Genomic DNA, 17,230 nt, shown 5'->3' with positions numbered 1-17,230 from the left:
TTAGGTGAATATTAACCATATAATTTAGGTGGAACATACATAACATATGGCACTAAATCTGTTTCTTATTATTTCCCTAAACATATCTCTTGAGTACTTATTTCAGAACAATGGCTATACTTCTCCAAAGCCATATTGCAATCACTTTTTTCCTTATTTTGTTAACTTTTTAAAATCGTTGTTCTATTACAGTTGTCTCAATTTCCCCTATTGCTCTCTCTTATCCCAGCCACACCCCTCTCCCACAGTAAATCCCCACCCTTGATAAGACCCTTCCCCTTATTTCCTCCCTTACCCACCTCTGGTCACTATCAGTCTGTCCCTTGTTTCAATGGCTCTGGTTCTATTTTGCTCATTTGTTTATTTCGTTCATTATGTTCCCCTCATAGGTGAGATCATATGGTATTGGTCTTTTGCTGCCTGGTTTATTTCACTTAGCATAATGCTCTCCATATATTGCTAACTTTTTGTATCTACATAATATAGCCAGTATTTTAAAATGGAAGTTAGGTCACGTGACACCAGTACTCAAAAATTTCCGATGGTACCTTATCTTCAGCAGAATAAATCCAGAGTCCTCCCAATGCCTCATGTGATCTGGTTCCCAGGTCCTGGTTCTCATTCCTGGGCACAGTCACACCTGTGCCCTTGCTCCTTGTATTCTTGAGGCTCCCTCTGCTAAGGTCTCTGGTAAGTGCTGATCTTTCTACCTAGGATGCTCTATGCTCACCTCCTCAGGGAGAGCTTTGGCTGTTCTAGGAAAAATCTGCAGCACCACCTACACCCCTCCCATCATTATTTTCTCTCTTCCTGCTTTATTTCTTCCACAGAATTTCTATAATGTAGTATATGGTTTGTATTGATTACAACCTATTTCCCAACCCTCATGAATGATTTGAATCTAAGCTCCACTGAGGCAAGAATTTTGTCTGTTTTATTCACTGCTGTTTTCCTGGTGCCTAGAAGAATGTATATAGTTGGTAGGTACTCAAAACTCTTTTTGTTGTTGTTGGACAAATCAGCATTATTAAGTCACATAGCTATAGAATATTGTGTGATATGAGCTCTGGATTAACCAGGCTCAGACTATGAGCAAAATGTCATATAAAACAATATTTCCCCCTTACTATTTATTTATAATTATAGATTTGAAATCTTAGTAGAGTACTACTATTCGACACTGCTCTTTGCAATGACAATGGTAATGGGTGTAATTTGAAAGCTAGATATTTTAGGGAAGCCACTGAATTTCCTTCCAGCGGATAGTTTACTTTAAAAATGGACCCAGGAAAAACATTTTTATTTGAAAAACAGATGGATTGCTAAAAGGGTCACAGCACATTTTAATTTTCCTGTGAGAAAACAATAAACGAGATGCTAGCGACTGAACAAAGACTTGCCTGTCCCTTAGTTCTCAGAAAAGTTCTGCAGCCGGGTCCTGTCCCTGCACAACCTCCCAGAACTCCTCCAGAACTGACAGGACCACACTGCACACTGCCTTCAGCTTTTCCCTCATCTCTTTTTATCTCCCTTTCATTTTGTGTTGTTGCTACCAGCAGGACTTTGCTTATTTTTAAACAAATTGACTTCATTTTTTTTTAGAGCAGTGTTAGGTTCACAGCAAAATTGAACAGAATGTACAGCGAATTCCTATACAGCCCCTGCCAGGATGTATGCACAGCCTCCCTATTATCAACACTCTCTACTAGAGATGCATTTGTTACAAGCGATGAACCTACATTGACTCAGTGTTATCACCCACATTTGACTTTATATTAGGGTTCACTCATTGGTGTTGCACACTATGAGTTTGGACAAATTTATAATGACGCATATTCACTATTATAGTATCATACAGAGTAGTTTCACTTCCCTAAGGTCCTTTCATTTTTATGTTTATTTATTTATTTATTTATTTTTTCTTTTTATCATCTCCCTTTATGTTTATTATTCTACTATAAAAGTAATACATCCTGACCGTAGGAAAGCTTTACAATGCAGAAAAAAATATGATGAATCAAACAAGTTTATTTTTTTCCTATTGCTAAAAATTATATACATATATACAAACTTACATATTTGCAAAAACAGTATACATGGAGTTATTTATGTAGATTTACATCAGCAGTATCTCCCTATATTTGAGACAGACTTGAAGAGCCATTAAACATGTTTACCTGTTTGTTCTCTGAATACCAATGGTAAACTAACTGGTTGGGTAAAATACTTGCATGCATACCTCAGTTCTTTGACAAAAATTCTATTCTTATTAGATTCTAGTTAAGAAGAATGGAACAAAATAGAGATCTTGAACTTGGAAATGTGCAATTGTTATGTGTATGCATATGCACGTCTGCCTGTGTGGGTGCACATGTTTGTCTATGGGTACACACATTTGTTACATGTTACAATTTCGAAAACCTAAGGAAGTTTCACAGTGTTTTGTTTTATATTGTTTCATAGCATTTGCACAATTTCATAGACTATCTATCTGTCAACACGTCATACTTTTATCTATAACACGAGGCACAGGGTTGCTGGGATTATGTGCACTCTGCAACGGGCATGTCCAGTCTCAGCAAGTCCATTTGTTTCGGAGAAAGTGACATTGAGACAGAAAATTCAATAAAAGTCCTAACTCATTTCCCACATGTAGCAATGTGAAGTGCAATTTATACTCCAAGAACTTCTCCACTTCTCCAATTATGTCTAGTTTGCCACTGGAATAAGTTATCCAAGTTTTGGCACGTGTCAGGTGTAGGTTTTAGTAATGCAAACAAACAATAAGAAACAACCTTTGCATCCTCAGAAATCATAAAGTAACCTATAATCTCCCTTATTATGAAACAATTATATCTTTCTGTTGAACACTTGGAAAATATAGAGAAATAAACAAACAAACAAAAAAGGAAATAAAAATCATTTATGATTCCATCTTCCAAAAAGCCTGCCAGTCTTAAGATTGGAAAATTATAATCTTTTCACTAGATTTACTTCTGGTATTGGCTAATGGTAACCTTTTTAATCTCTACCTGGACATACCCGATACTGAAAGAAACTGATAAAAAGGCAAAATGAAAATACTTTGCTGCTTCATTCCTAGGGCAACTATGAATAAAATTCACAAAAACAGCATGTGAGGCTTAAAGTTAGAATCCCTATGCCATGTGATATCAGAGTAAGGAACTAGACTGTTGATTTTTCAGAATTAGATGTCTTAACTATAATTTTCAGATTATAAATTTATACATAGAACTTCAGTTCTGTAAATATTAGTAAATTGTGTATTTTGTAGTAAAAGAAAAAATGGAAATTAATTCTCTCAATAGTAAAGAGCTTTTATTCATGAACCAGTGTTTATAGTTCCACAGTGAGTGGGGAAGCACTTATTGGATCATTTGTAAGACATTTATTTCCAAGTGTTCAACAAAGAATAACTATTAATTTGGCTTACGCAACAAACCCCATCAACTCATTAATGTTTATTGATAATCAACAAATAAAATATACCTGTTTTATTACAACCATTGTCAACCCAATGATTTGTTTACATAAATAATAATCAGATCTTCATTAGAGGATATTATATAAAATGTTGTTTGTATTGAGTTAAATGATGAAACTTTTACTCAGAGATAATTATTGTGTTAAATAATTTATGGTACTTACATGCACAGCTGGCGAGAAGGTAAATTGGTATAGCCACTTTGGAAAACTATTTGACAGAATCAGTTGAAGGTGAATATATACATACCCTGTGCTCTTCAGTTGCAATTCTAGGTAAATACTCAAGAGAAAATGTGTAATTTTGTGCACGAAAAGATGTACAGGAATGTTCACACTAGTATTATTTTTAACAGTCCAAAACTAAATAGCCAAATGTTGATTACCACTAGAATTAATAAATAAATTGACATAAACACAAACAATGGAATACCCTATAGCAATGGTCAGCAATCTTTTTCTGTAATGTTAGGTTTTGGGTATCATATGGCCTCTGTCACAGCTCTCAACTCTGCCAATGTAGTGTGAGAACCACCATTTACTCACATATATGAATTGGCACATATATTCTAATAATTTATATGTTCTAATAAAATCTTATTTTATTTATGAAAACAGGAGACAGGTAAGATTCAGCCCATAGGCTGAATTATAATTATGTGCAACAGCATGGGTAAATCTCATAAAGAGTTAAAAAAGAGACAGAAAAAAGAATATTTTTTTATTCCATTTATATAAATTTTAAAATTAGGGAACAGTGATATAAGTCAGTGGGTCAGTATATATAGAATCTTTGGGAGCTAACGTCTGGGAGGCAGTGTGAAGGTAACTGTCTATATGGATCTCTGTGGTTTTACATGGATATGTTAACTTTGTAAGAATTCATTGAGCTGTACACATAAAAATTGGACACATCAGAACTTAAGCTATATTTCAATAAAAAGATAAGAAAAAATTTCTATCTAAATAGACTGATAGCAGGAGTATCAGATCTGTCCATGAACATGAAGAGTATGATTTCAATTGTTGAAGGATATTAGACTATTGATGAATATAAGCTTGGACATATTTGCATATTAGTTTATATTTACTAATGTTAAATTCACTAATTGAAAATTTGATCTTTTAAAAATGTAACATTTAAAACTGATCTTCCAAGAAGCTTTCCCTACAGAAAATGAAAGAAAACAGACATGCATAGTTACACTGTTGTTTTTTAATTGAGTATCTCTCCATTTTCAGCAGTACAATTGCTACAGGAAAAAAAATCTTTTATCTTTTGTAATGGCCTAAAAATTTACACAATTTTGTGTGGTCACATGTCTGAGACGTGACCCTGAATTTTAGAGTTCAGGTAAGTAGACTAGGCTGGGAGAAGTTCTTGTCTCCTTTTTCTTGACCGTCAAAGCTTCTTTCTACCTTGAAATCTTATTAAAGCAATTGAGACATTCTCATAAGACCCTGTGATGATGAAGTTCCTAATGTCTGCTAAATTATCCTAAATGTGATCACGGTCATTCATATACCATAACCCAGAGTCATTTTGGTATTTTATTAGTCAAACAGCTTGTAAACATAATCCATGAAAGAAGACTTTCCCTCATACAAAAGTGAAAGGACAGACAGAATAAGAAAAGTTTCACACAGACTGCCAAGTAGTTATTAACAAATCCATTCCGTAAAGAAAGTAGTAATTCAGGAATAAGATATTAAACTTTCCATGAGAAATGTGGAAAATATATTTTTAAATTCAATCTGTACTTCCAAAATGCCTAATTACTTTCCCCAAATATTTGATTTTCTAAAAGAACATAAAGTATTGAAATGCATTTTCTTGAGATTGCAATATAAATTTTAGAAAGCAGCTTGGCATGGTAACTCTTTTCATATTTATATATTGTAAAATTTCTCAGATTGTATTATATGATTATTACTGAACAATGAAGATACTGACATTCACCAAGCTTATAAAATTCTGTATTTTATTAATATGTCTGTATTTTTTTACATTTAGGAAAAGAGAGCTTGTTTCAAACAAAACCTCCATTTTTTTTGTGTACCACATAGAACAAGACCACCAGAATCCAGAATTTAGGTAAAGATAAACTGCACTAATATTGACCAGCTCAAGCTGCAAGTGGTAGAAGTTAAAAAATATTGACTGTGAATTAATGTATTAAATTCTATGTGGTTGACTACCTTAAAGTAGGCTGAAGCAAAGGCTTTGCATTTGCTTATTGTTATGTTTAACCTACTTTAAAACTTTACTTGAAGATCAGTAGTTTTTATAGTGTCCAAGTTAGCTTCACAGAAGTTAACATTTTTAGTTAATCAGCCACATGTGAAAATTTTGGGCTATGTAAACTGAGCTTTCTTTCTTAAATATATTTATATTCATTTATTTTTTCCTTTTTATTGAATTTATTGGGGTGATGGTGGTTAATAAATTATACAGGTTTCATGCACAATTCTACAACACATCATCTGTACACTGAGTTGTGCGTTTACAACCCCAGGTCAGAAACTAAGCTTTCTATTCAACCAGTTGGCTATCTCTTTGGAACTGATGTGGCAAGTTAATAAAATGTTTTTGCAATTAGATATGAAAAAATGTTATAGTTCACAGAGAACAATTGATATAATAAGAACAAATATTTATTTTAAAAATACTTTAAAGTTCTTTGTGTGTATCTTTTATAATATACATAACTTTGTCTCATCCTTTGAAAATGTCTATATTTTGTGAATGCTTATTTATAATCCACACATTACTGTATATACTTATAGAAAACATTATATACTTATAGCTGGCAAGGCAAGTGGCTTGAGACTGACAGGTTGAGACCTCTTAAGTCACCCTGAATAGCTCTCCTACATGAAAACTTTGTCTGTTAAAAGATATAAATTTACAAAAAAATATAATTTTAATCTGTATTCTTTCCAATAAAGAGCCTGATATTGTTTTGGGGTCAGAACAGAAATGACATAGTCTCTGGAATGTTGTAAAAAAATACAGTTTGATGTATATAAAAATCTCTAGGTGGACTCATTCTGAGAGCAAGGAGCCTTTGAATTAAATTTGTAAGAGGGGAACATGAACCAGAGGGGGAGCAGCTGAGGAGGAAGAGGTGGTTCTGACGTTATTGCTCAGGGGTTGGCCTAGCTCAGAAGACACTGGGACTGTCAAAGCTGAAATGACTTAGCATCTTTGGTCTCCCTGACAACTGGGAGGTGGATGGGGATGCACCCCCTTTTAGGTCAAGATTGGTCAGAAAAGAGCCTCTGTGGGACACTATGAGGGCAGAAATGAAGGTTAGGGGCAAAATATATAACCTTAAGCTTTTCTTATACTTGCATTAGGAATCTTTGTTTTTTGTGTGTGTTCCTTTGGAGTTTTAAGCCAATACTTCATGCTAGGGATACAAAGCTAAATAAATGGAATCCTACTCCATTGGAATATGCAGGTTAGATGGACAAATGGAAAAATACTCTAATATTCACAGTATGAGAGAGAGGAGATTCTGAATTAGGGTCAAGGAAGGCAGCCACGTCCAGGGACCTTAGCTGGCAATTGAAGAAGGAGAAGCAGATAGGAAAAAAGGGAAGGATGGGTATTTATGAACAGGGAGCAGTTACTTCTCTGAAATGTGCATTTGGAACACAGTTTGTGTTTTAAGTAATTTTACTTTTAACAAACGGGCATTGATATTTTGGTCCATAGGTTCTAACTACAGAACTGCTTCACAATAATATCCCTTTTCCTTTCTTATTGCCTACATGAACTTCAAACCTTTACCTCCTTATTTTTGACTCCACTACTGCTCTCTCTCATCAAAATATCATGTTTTCTTCTTAAAAAGAAAGGAAGCAATTAGATGGAAATCCTCTCAGTTTCTGACCCCCTCCACCCAGATGGATGCATCTCCATCCTTACTCTTCTTTGGCCAGCATCACCACCTTCTCTCAGTCACAGTGGGAAAGGGTTAAAGGCTCACAAGTACTTCCCCTGTTTTTATTTTTCAAAATGATCAACTACTTCCTCTGCCTTCTCTTTCTTTTCTGCATCAAAGCATTCTCAAATCTTTCCTATCTTAAGAACATCTTCCAGTCACTGCCATATTACCCATCTTCCTTTCTCAGACAAATCTCTTGATAGAGTAAGTGCACCTCCTTGGTTCTCCCCTATTTGGCTCCATGTTGCCCTCCCCACTTCACCCTTCCACCAATTATGCTCTTGCTGATATCACCCTCAGGTTGCTAGGTCTAATGAATCCTTTTAGGCTCGATATCATTTGGCCTCTACAGCATTTCACACCTGCATCATGACCTTCCTTTTGGTACTCTTCTGTTGGCTACAATGAATCCATCCTCTCTTGTTTTCCTTCTGTTTCTCTGTCCACTCATTCTTAACCTCCTACCTATTTAGGGATCTTCAGACTCTTCTTGAACCTGCCAACATTTCAGTGTGACACTTCTAAGTATTCTAGGATGCACCCTCATCTCACTCTTCACCTTCCCCTGGGTGATATCATTACCAATAGGTTGTTACCATTACCTACTTGCAGGTCACCCTTCTCTTCAGATTCCTTACAATATCTGAGAGTTCCTTGTGAATTTCAAATATCTTGTGTTCAAAATTTCACTCATCATCTATCCCAGTTGCAAATCTGATTCTCTTGTATTCTTCACTGAGGGTGAATGTGGGAGGGGGAACAGCATTTCTAATCTCTATTTAATTACATTTCCTATACTCACTCCATTGTAACATTCTATCACTGTCTCTCAAGGGTGACAGGTCTCATTTCCTCAAAATGTTCTGAATTTCATGCCTCTGTTTTTCCCCTGACATCGTTTCAGTTTGGGCAGGCCTCATCAGTTCTCACCTAATTGCTGTCATGTCATAAACTGGTCTGTCTTTCCCCTTTTTAGTCCTCCAGGGCATTCTCTACATTGTAGCGCCTCTGCTTAAACGCCCCTAAATGGTACTTTATCCTGCTATCAGGCCTTTTATAATCTTCCTCACCTTCCTCTCCACACTGATTATCTTATCATTTCTTTCCTCTTATTCTAGTCTCCAGGCATAACAATTTACAGTTTCTTTAATTGGTCACATAAGCTTCCTGCACCTGCAGCTCCTTTTGCTGAAAAATGCCACTGCCTTTCCTACTCAGCTGTCCTGTCCCCAGTTGATTCTCTTCGACACTCAGCTCCTGATGGCCACTTGCACAGGCCTTTCCTGACACCACTCCACTCTCCCCCTTCCTGTAAGACCCCAGCCCCTCCTTACTATGGTTTATCATGCTACATTGGCACTGTCCGTGTAGTTGTTCACCCCCCATGAGATTGGGAGATTCTTGTGGGCAGGAAGCAGAACTTTGATGGCTTTGCATCCTACCTGGCACAGGATGTGCCGCTATAACTCTTCGCTGATTGAACATATTTTCTGAAGTGCAGCATTGTATAAAGGGTGATAGGTCTCATCTCTTCTGCCTTCAGACAGAAAATGAAGCTAATACAAGACTGACAGTTCTATCACTTTTGGGTTTGACAGCTTCAGTTCTGATAGTTGGCTTTTGCTTGCATTGTTATTCTGCAACTAGCTCTTATCTGAGCCCTGGGTCCCAGCTGCATTCAAGTGTGGTGTTTTGTTGCTGTGGAAATGCTGCAACATTCCATGAAAGCAACCATAAGACTTGGAAACTTATATTCCTTATGCAAGGCAATATTTACTTCTCAATAAAAAATTTAAAGGCAGTTAAGATAATATAGAAAGCCTTTTAAATCATAAACCTCAGGGTAAAATAATTTTCTGTATATTTCTATAAACACAGAGAAGACAAAACAATGGGCCCCCTCCTGTTTTCTCAATACAATGTCCCATCTTTAGGAGAATAAACTCTGTGGCAATAAAGATTCTACCTTGCTCATTATTGCATCAACTTTCAGAGGACTGGACATACAGCAGTGCCTAAAAAATATATGTTAATCATCTGCTTCTGAGGACAGATTCTAATGGCTTATTTGTAGAGAATTACGTTATTTCTCATCCTGTAACCTAGAGTGATATACTTGGGAAACTGCCAATTAGTTCATGTAGGAGCAAATCCACCTCTTGGCTGAGTTGCCAGATGGTTTTAAATGCTATACCAATGAGTCTTTGACATATCAGGCCATGCCCTACAATGACTATGTTGTTCTCAAAAATTCATCAGCATGTATACATTCAGCAAATATTGAGTTCCTACTAGGGCCAGAGGCTCGACACTGTTCCAGATGCTGGACATTCAGCAGTGAATAAAACTAAGTCCTTGCTTTGTGATATTTACACTGTGTGTCTATAGATACATATCGATACACTCAAATTATATGACACCAATGAGCATGAAAGGGATCATACATGAAACAAAAACAGGGCTACTGAAAATTTCAAATTGGAAAATATCGAATCTTGATAAAGAATATGAAGAAAGTGAGCCAACAAAATATCATAAATTAGGCTAATTAAGGTTTACTGCTCACAAGAACTTCACTCTAAGACTAAGAAGAAAGAAGGAGTTGTAAGAGGCACCAAGTCTAATTAGAAATTTTGTTTTAAGTTTCTTCTCCCAGGATTTATCATTTCATAGAGGAAGTTAGCAAATAAACTAAGAAATGACTCAACATTGACCATTTTATGTAATTTCTTTATACTCTTGGCTCATTGTATCCAACCGTTTCATTATACTTGAGAAGTAAAATTCTTTTAGGAACTTGCCATATTTCATACATTAATTGTGTGACGAGAAATAATTTCTCTTCCACTGCCTTTTCCCCTTGGTATCAGTTCATTACACCTAATTAAGGTACAAGCCTTTCCATATATGGATATACCCTTTGACATAGTTAATATAAACTTCTGAGGTCAAGTTGGGCTTGAGAGAAATCTTATAGCTAAATTTAAAAAGAGGAGAGAGCTGGGGAGGTAGGAATTTTGAGTATATGCTCTAAAGGTGGTGTAAGGAGAAAAGCAATATTTATTACAATTTTGTGCTTAACTTGATTGTCCACATTCGCCCTCTTTGAGGTAATTTTTAGGTATAGAGAGTAAATACTCAGTGCAGCCAGCTCTGCAGTACATCTTTATTTACCGTCAGATCCAACACAAACCATTCCCCTGAACCATAAGACTCATATGTGACAGTAATTTTCACCCACTTAAAACGGCATTGAATTCAGCCCATTAGAATAACTCAAGGTAAGTTTTACTCTTATGTCTTATTTAATGTAATGAGCTAGAAGCATGACTTTGCTGAGGATGACTTATTGATGAAAACTGTGAATAAAAATTGTATTTTTCAGATCTATCTGGGGACACAGTTGTGGGAGAGAAGAAACCTGCAAATGGCTCTGGCTAGTGGCCTTTTTCCTGTTCCATCGCAACTGTGCCAGAACCAGAGCACAGCTGGGATCCAGCCAGACACCCAAACCTGAAGTGTGAGCGGCACAGCTGGGGGTCTCTCAAGGTGTGTGGGGCTGACCTAAGGGCTTGACAATTTAAAACTGTGGGCGTCTCAGTTTGGCTTCCACAAAGGGATCTCGCCACTGGGGTGGCATAATTTCAGAGGCGAGGTCTTAGAAATGCAGACTTTATATATTTGGTCTTTTTGCTTGGAGATTTTGATTTATTCAACATTATAATATTACCTGCAACAATGAAAACTACACTTAAAACTGGCAATTCTTAGACAACTTAATAGTCACTCAAAATACCAGAGAATCACTATCCTTTACTGTTGGAAATAGGAAGTTTTCTCAAGAATTTCCTTAGGAAGTCATAAGGGCACGATCCCAGGTTCCTCCCAAAGGTGGCAACAAGCTAATACTTCAAACGAGGGTGAAGTGGTGCTTTCCTGTTATGTTAATACAGATGCCCTTTCTTGAAGAAATTCAGGATGTTGTCTCAATTTTAATGCATTACATGTTCATAACTTGAATTTTTCTTGTTTGTTTCAAGGAACTAAACTATTAAACTTTACGTCTATTTTTGTTACCTTGCATAGCACATACTGCTGTGAAACAGTAGTCCTTGGACTTTAGGTGGGCACCTGCTCATGGTGGGTTGATCCAAGTGTATTGATATCCCTAATAATTTTATTTTGGTATTCTCTTTCATTTAAGATTTAAAAGGACTTTGTAAGCGGTTCAATTAAATTTTGTAATAATCTTCTAAAAAAGATAAGTAGGAAAAAGTCTAAGCTTCCAAGATGTGAGCTCCGTGAGGGCACAATTTTCACTGTATGAGTAACGTAAGCTCACTAGACAGAGTATTATCATTGACACCCACTAAATATTTACTTATTTTGAAAGATAAAATGTACGATTTTTTCCTATTTCATCTTTATTTTTCCCATGTCCTTAAACTAAAAAATATTCCATTTGTATGGTTCCTTTATATCATTTAGTTATATATCACTTAAAAAAATAGAAATCCAAATAACTAATGAAATGTACAAGCTTAATAATATACTGCCATTTTCCAGGATATCTATCTATATTTTAAAACAGAGGCTATGTCTTCAATTACATGGAATAAATTATCTAATTTTATAAAGTGCTTCAGATGGACTTCATCTGTCACATATTTAAGTGTTCAATTAATTAAAGTCAATATCACAGTAATAGTAATACAAAACTGATTTATATAAAATATATTTCTAATTTTGGAATGTTGTTCCATCTGGAAGATTCACCGGGGATGCATTTGGTTGCCAGAAATGTCTTATGGCAGCTGTATAAGCCATACGATACAATACAGAAGAGATAAAAAGATGATTGATCTTACTTTAAGTGAAGTCAAGCCTACAGATTGTAGTAAACAGTTTATTGCTGCCCTTGTCTTAGTAGCAAACTAATCAGTCAACTCACACTGGAGCCAGGAAAAGGTAAAATTTAGTCAGAATAAATGATGTGCTAATGTGCTTAAAAATTATCATGAATTAAAAATTGATTCCAGTTACTAGATCTGGTAGAAGCTATAATCCAGTGATATTTTAGTGATATTAAAGTATCCAAATACCCAATCACTTGCGTCAATATTGTTATCTGTAAATGAAGATAATAATAGCACCAATCTTATCTTGTTATTGTGAAAATTAAATGAGTCAATTAATAAATAGATCTGATATGGTTGTGAGATAGTTTCCTAGACAAAGGATATAACTAGACAAAGGAATTTTTCTCTGCTTGTCTATCTATCTAGCTACTATCATTTGTACCCTGAAAAAATAACACTTTTGTGGTATTTTCATGGTTAAGGAAAGAGAATCCTACATATTTGAAATGGGTATGTGGATGCTATGGTCATTGCTCATGTTTGTCCAATAAAATGCTCAATTTTCAACGAATATGTTGTAGCCACCATGCTAATTAAGAATAAAACATACAAGAATTGCAACTGAGAGCTTAAAACACTAGTACAAGAAAATAAGAAAGATCAGAAAGCAAAGAAAATATGGTGCCTTTTCTGTATTTAGTTTTTTTAAGTCATGTGCAACCTTTGATTATTTATTACTTGAATATTTTGAGTTGTAAATTACCAAGACCTTCCCTTGCCTCTAGTTATCTTGCTGTCTACTGTTTGAATCATTTCACTGATATGACTCAACATATGGCTGCCAACATAAGAAGTAGCCAGAGAAGATGGAAGAAGCTAAAGTGAATAATTTGTTCTCTGCTTATGAGTATGGTTCAAGGCTGGAATGGATGAGGGTAAATTTTGAGTGAAAGTTAAATTTAAAGATTATTTCTACTTATCCACATTACTAATTTATTCTATTACTATAATTAATTGAAAGTTCATTGGACAGAATTTAGTGGTTTAAATAAGATCTAAATGCTACACTTAAAATTTTACAATTTAGAAGCCTCCACATCTTAATCTAGACTGTTTCTCATTTTGAGGTTAAGTGTATCACTTGTATTTTCTGTATTAGTTTCTAACTTAAATAATGATGGAAAAAATACAACCTTAATTTCTTAAGAGAATATTATAACTTAACAGAGTTTGTGAAATGCATTAGTGATATATATTGTCCCACAAGTATAAATAATTACTCAGTACTGTGCTGCAATTTTATCACAAATGCATTGTGGGTAATTGTGCTGACTTCAGGTTAGTTTGAATACATATTTCTTCCAGGCATTGTAAGGGCTTTGTGGTGTGATGTAAATTCTTAATAGTTTACTTACCTAACTTATCATCTCTAGTTTAAGAATTACAGTATAATTCTTCCTTTCTTCATCACAGTCTCCTGAACACAAAGTACCCAATTCTATGTTATGCTAATGATTCAGGAAAAATTTTGAAAGACCCAGAAGCATGGTTCATGACTTATAAAATCAAAACTTTTTTTCACCAAGTTTCCCACATATAAATGTGTTATAGATGTCTTTAAACCTATAAAAAGCCAGTAAGCCTCTGAAATATTAAACAGGACTCAGTCAGTACGACAACAGAGCGACAAGTCACATGACATCAACATGCTTAATATACCTAAAATGAAAAAAGCCTTCTTACCTAGCATGCGAACACATTTGGCATTCTGTTCGGGGTTGTCAAACAAAAGTTCTCCACACCTCTGAAAGAAAAAGAAAAGCCACCATTATTTAAAAGTTCATACCAGGATTTCCAAGGAAACATGTTCATGCAACCTGACATTACCATGACATTATTCTACTCTTCATGTTTTCCTGGGTTATCCAGTCTAGGAACTCAGGTTATGAGCAGAGACTTCCCTGGTAGTAAAATATTTGATAGGTAGGTTTGGACAGATTTTTCCCTCATGCCTCATGCCTCTGCCTACAAGTGGTTTTATCTGCTCCTATTAGCAGTCATGGCCAGAGATGTTCTTGGTGTCTAATGGTTTCTATTTCACTAGAAGATATGTGGTCTATTCGTCGTCGGCAGCCGTCCGTCTCGAGAGACGATGGTGTAGCTTCTTAAGAGTCTATCTGCACCGCCGAGAATGGCTGTGCAGTCCAACTCGGGAGTGACACGGTATCTGTCTCCTCCCGTGTTGAATCGACATCTTGCGATGACGCTGGAGTGTCCTCTCCAGTGAAGCTGAAGCTACAGAGCCTGGGCAGGGTGATATGGAGGGTCTGCTGTTGCCCATGCAGCAGACCCCCCCCTCTCTTCGCAGCTGAAGGATCCAAGGGAAAGACGGAGTCAATACAGCTTGGCTTCAGGTGCGCCGCAGGAGTTGCCGGTGTTGACTACAACGTCAAACTGCCTTAGGGACTCCGGCTCCGGATTTTCTGTCGGGGTTTACTCCCTTAGCCTTTCCCCTGAAGAGGTATGCCGCAAGGCAGTGGAGGTTTTTTGGAGTCAGAGTTTTCCTTCTCTGATGTGCTCTGACTGGAAGATCGAACCAGCGACACTTAGCTCGCAGGCCGACGCTCAATCCACTGAGCCAAACCAGCCAGGGTATTATTAGGTCTATTAGACCTAATAATATGAGGTTAATCCTTCTCAAAACTGGTCCTTATATAGCACCAAAATTATTCTAAACTACCTAATCTGCAATCAAGCACAGAGATTATCAAGTACAAAGTTGGTAGCCTAAATTTAACTCTCTGAACTTGGGGAAGAAAAGCAAATAAGAAAATGATGAAGAAGAGACACTCATAAATGCTTCTCCTGAACCCAGAGATTCATGGAAATATCAACTTCCTTGTCTATGTCTTAGTTTAAATGTGATTATAAAAAAGTTTTGTATAAGGCAAACTCCAGCGATACATCAGTTATTTAAGAATAGACCACATTTATGTATGTTACTGACAAATGGCTTGTGTATGAATATATTTTTTAAATCCTTCAAATAAATAAGAAAATAACACATAGAAAAAGATAAAGGATATGAACAATCAGTTTGTGGAAGAGGACAACTGAATGGTCAATGAACACAATATATTTAATCAATTATAGTAATGATTAGGAATCAGCAAATTAAAGATAAAATGAAGCTTATTTTGAACTCATCACTGTGGCAAAACTTAGAAATTTGGAAATAACAAGTGTTATAATAAATGTACAGCAATGAACACTCTCACACATTGTAGGTTAGAATATGAAGTGATAGACCTATTTTGGAGAAAAAAATGGCAAAATGTTATTAGATTTCTACTTACTAATTACTAGATTTTAACCTAAGTTGAAATGTGCATACCGCACGACATAGCAAATCATCTTCTGATAACCAAAAAAAATTTCACCTATAACTTTAATGTCTAGCTACAAAATAGATAAATAATATATTATTCATACCTTGGAATACTACATGGTGGTTAAAAGGGAAAGAATTAGGACTACAAATACTGTAAGGATACACACACACACATACATATATATAGCATATATAAATATTTAAATTGTTTAATGTTCAAATCTTAGAAAATATATCTTTAAATCATAAAAATAAAATGTTAAGCAAAAACCTATCTTCATTTTTTATCTTATTGAAAATATCTAAACATAGTACATATTTTTATGGATAAATTAATTTACAGAAACATAAAAACAGTCAATGAATAGGGAACATCAAATTCTGGGAGAGGGAAGATATACAGAGTAGTGAATGCTAAAGAGCATTCATGGGTTATCAACTTCCTATGGAGTAGTCTTCCTTATCCATGGGGATGCATTTCAAGACCCCCACTGGATACCTGAAATAATAGGTAGTACTGAACCCAATATATGAATATATTATGTTTTTTTCTACACATGCTTACCTATGATGAAGTTTAATTTATAAATTAGGCACAGTAAGAGATTAACAATGACTAATAGAACAGAATAATTGCAACAATATACTGCAATAATAGTTATGTGAATGTGGTCTTTCTCTTTGTCTCTGTTTCAGCAAACTAGCATGAATTTCTTTTTCCTCTTCACAGTTTCACAGAGGGAAGATTCATTCTTATGGTACATCTTAGCAACCTCAGCACACAATTTTTATTCTTTCCTTAAGTAGAAAACTCTCACCTTTTTACTTAAAGGAAGCATTTTATGGCTTCTCTTTGCCATATCCGAACTGCCAGCATCACTGCTCTTGCAATTTGGGGCCATTATTAAGTAAAATATGGATTAGTTGAACACAAGCATGAGATACCACAATAGCCATCTAATCATCAAGATGGCTACGAAGTGACTGACTGGTGGGAGTGTATAAAGCATGAACATGTTGGACAATGGGATGATTTAAATCCCTGGTGAGAGGGCACAAGATTTCATCATGCTTACCCAGAACCACAGGCAATTTAAAATTTACAGTTACTTCAACTTCTGGTCAAGATGGGGGCATAGGCAGACATGGCTCACCTCTTTGCACAACCACATCAAAATTACAACTAAAATATAGAACAACTATCACTCAGAACCATCAGAAATCAAACTGAGTGGAAGTGGGACAAGTACGGAATTAAAGAAACCACATCCATGCAGACTGGTAGGAGGGGCGCAGACATGGAACAGGCTGGTCCCGCACCCACATGGGGTGGACAAAAACTTGGGAAGGATATCTCGGGAGCAAGGAGTCCCAGCCCTACACCAAACTCCACAGCCCAGGGTTGCAGTGCCAGTGAGATAAGTCCCCACAACTTCTGGCTGCAAAAACCAGCAAGGATTGAGTTGGTGGAAGAAAATGCAGGAGCTCCGAATAGATCCTCTTAAAGAACACACACATAAACT

The 17,230-nt window shown here is 35.8% G+C and overlaps 1 protein-coding gene across 1 annotated transcript in view; it reads right to left on the bottom strand.

The window, feature by feature from the left end:
- The window catches only part of PDE7B (phosphodiesterase 7B), a 288,623-nt gene that overhangs the window by 180,500 nt on the left and 90,893 nt on the right, over nt 1-17,230 (bottom strand). The window contains exon 2 of the mRNA XM_090279881.1: nt 14,060-14,120. Coding sequence (XP_090136007.1) covers nt 14,060-14,120 — 61 coding nt within the window. The remainder of the gene's footprint in view (nt 1-14,059; nt 14,121-17,230) is intronic.

The sequence above is a fragment of the Furipterus horrens genome, unplaced genomic scaffold, assembly GCF_987537825.1.
Source record: "Furipterus horrens unplaced genomic scaffold, mFurHor1.1.pri manual_scaffold_6, whole genome shotgun sequence".
In the NCBI taxonomy this organism is placed as follows: domain Eukaryota; kingdom Metazoa; phylum Chordata; class Mammalia; order Chiroptera; family Furipteridae; genus Furipterus; species Furipterus horrens.
The sequence above is the reverse complement of the archived record's forward strand: the minus strand, read 5'-3'. Positions and strand labels throughout refer to the sequence as shown.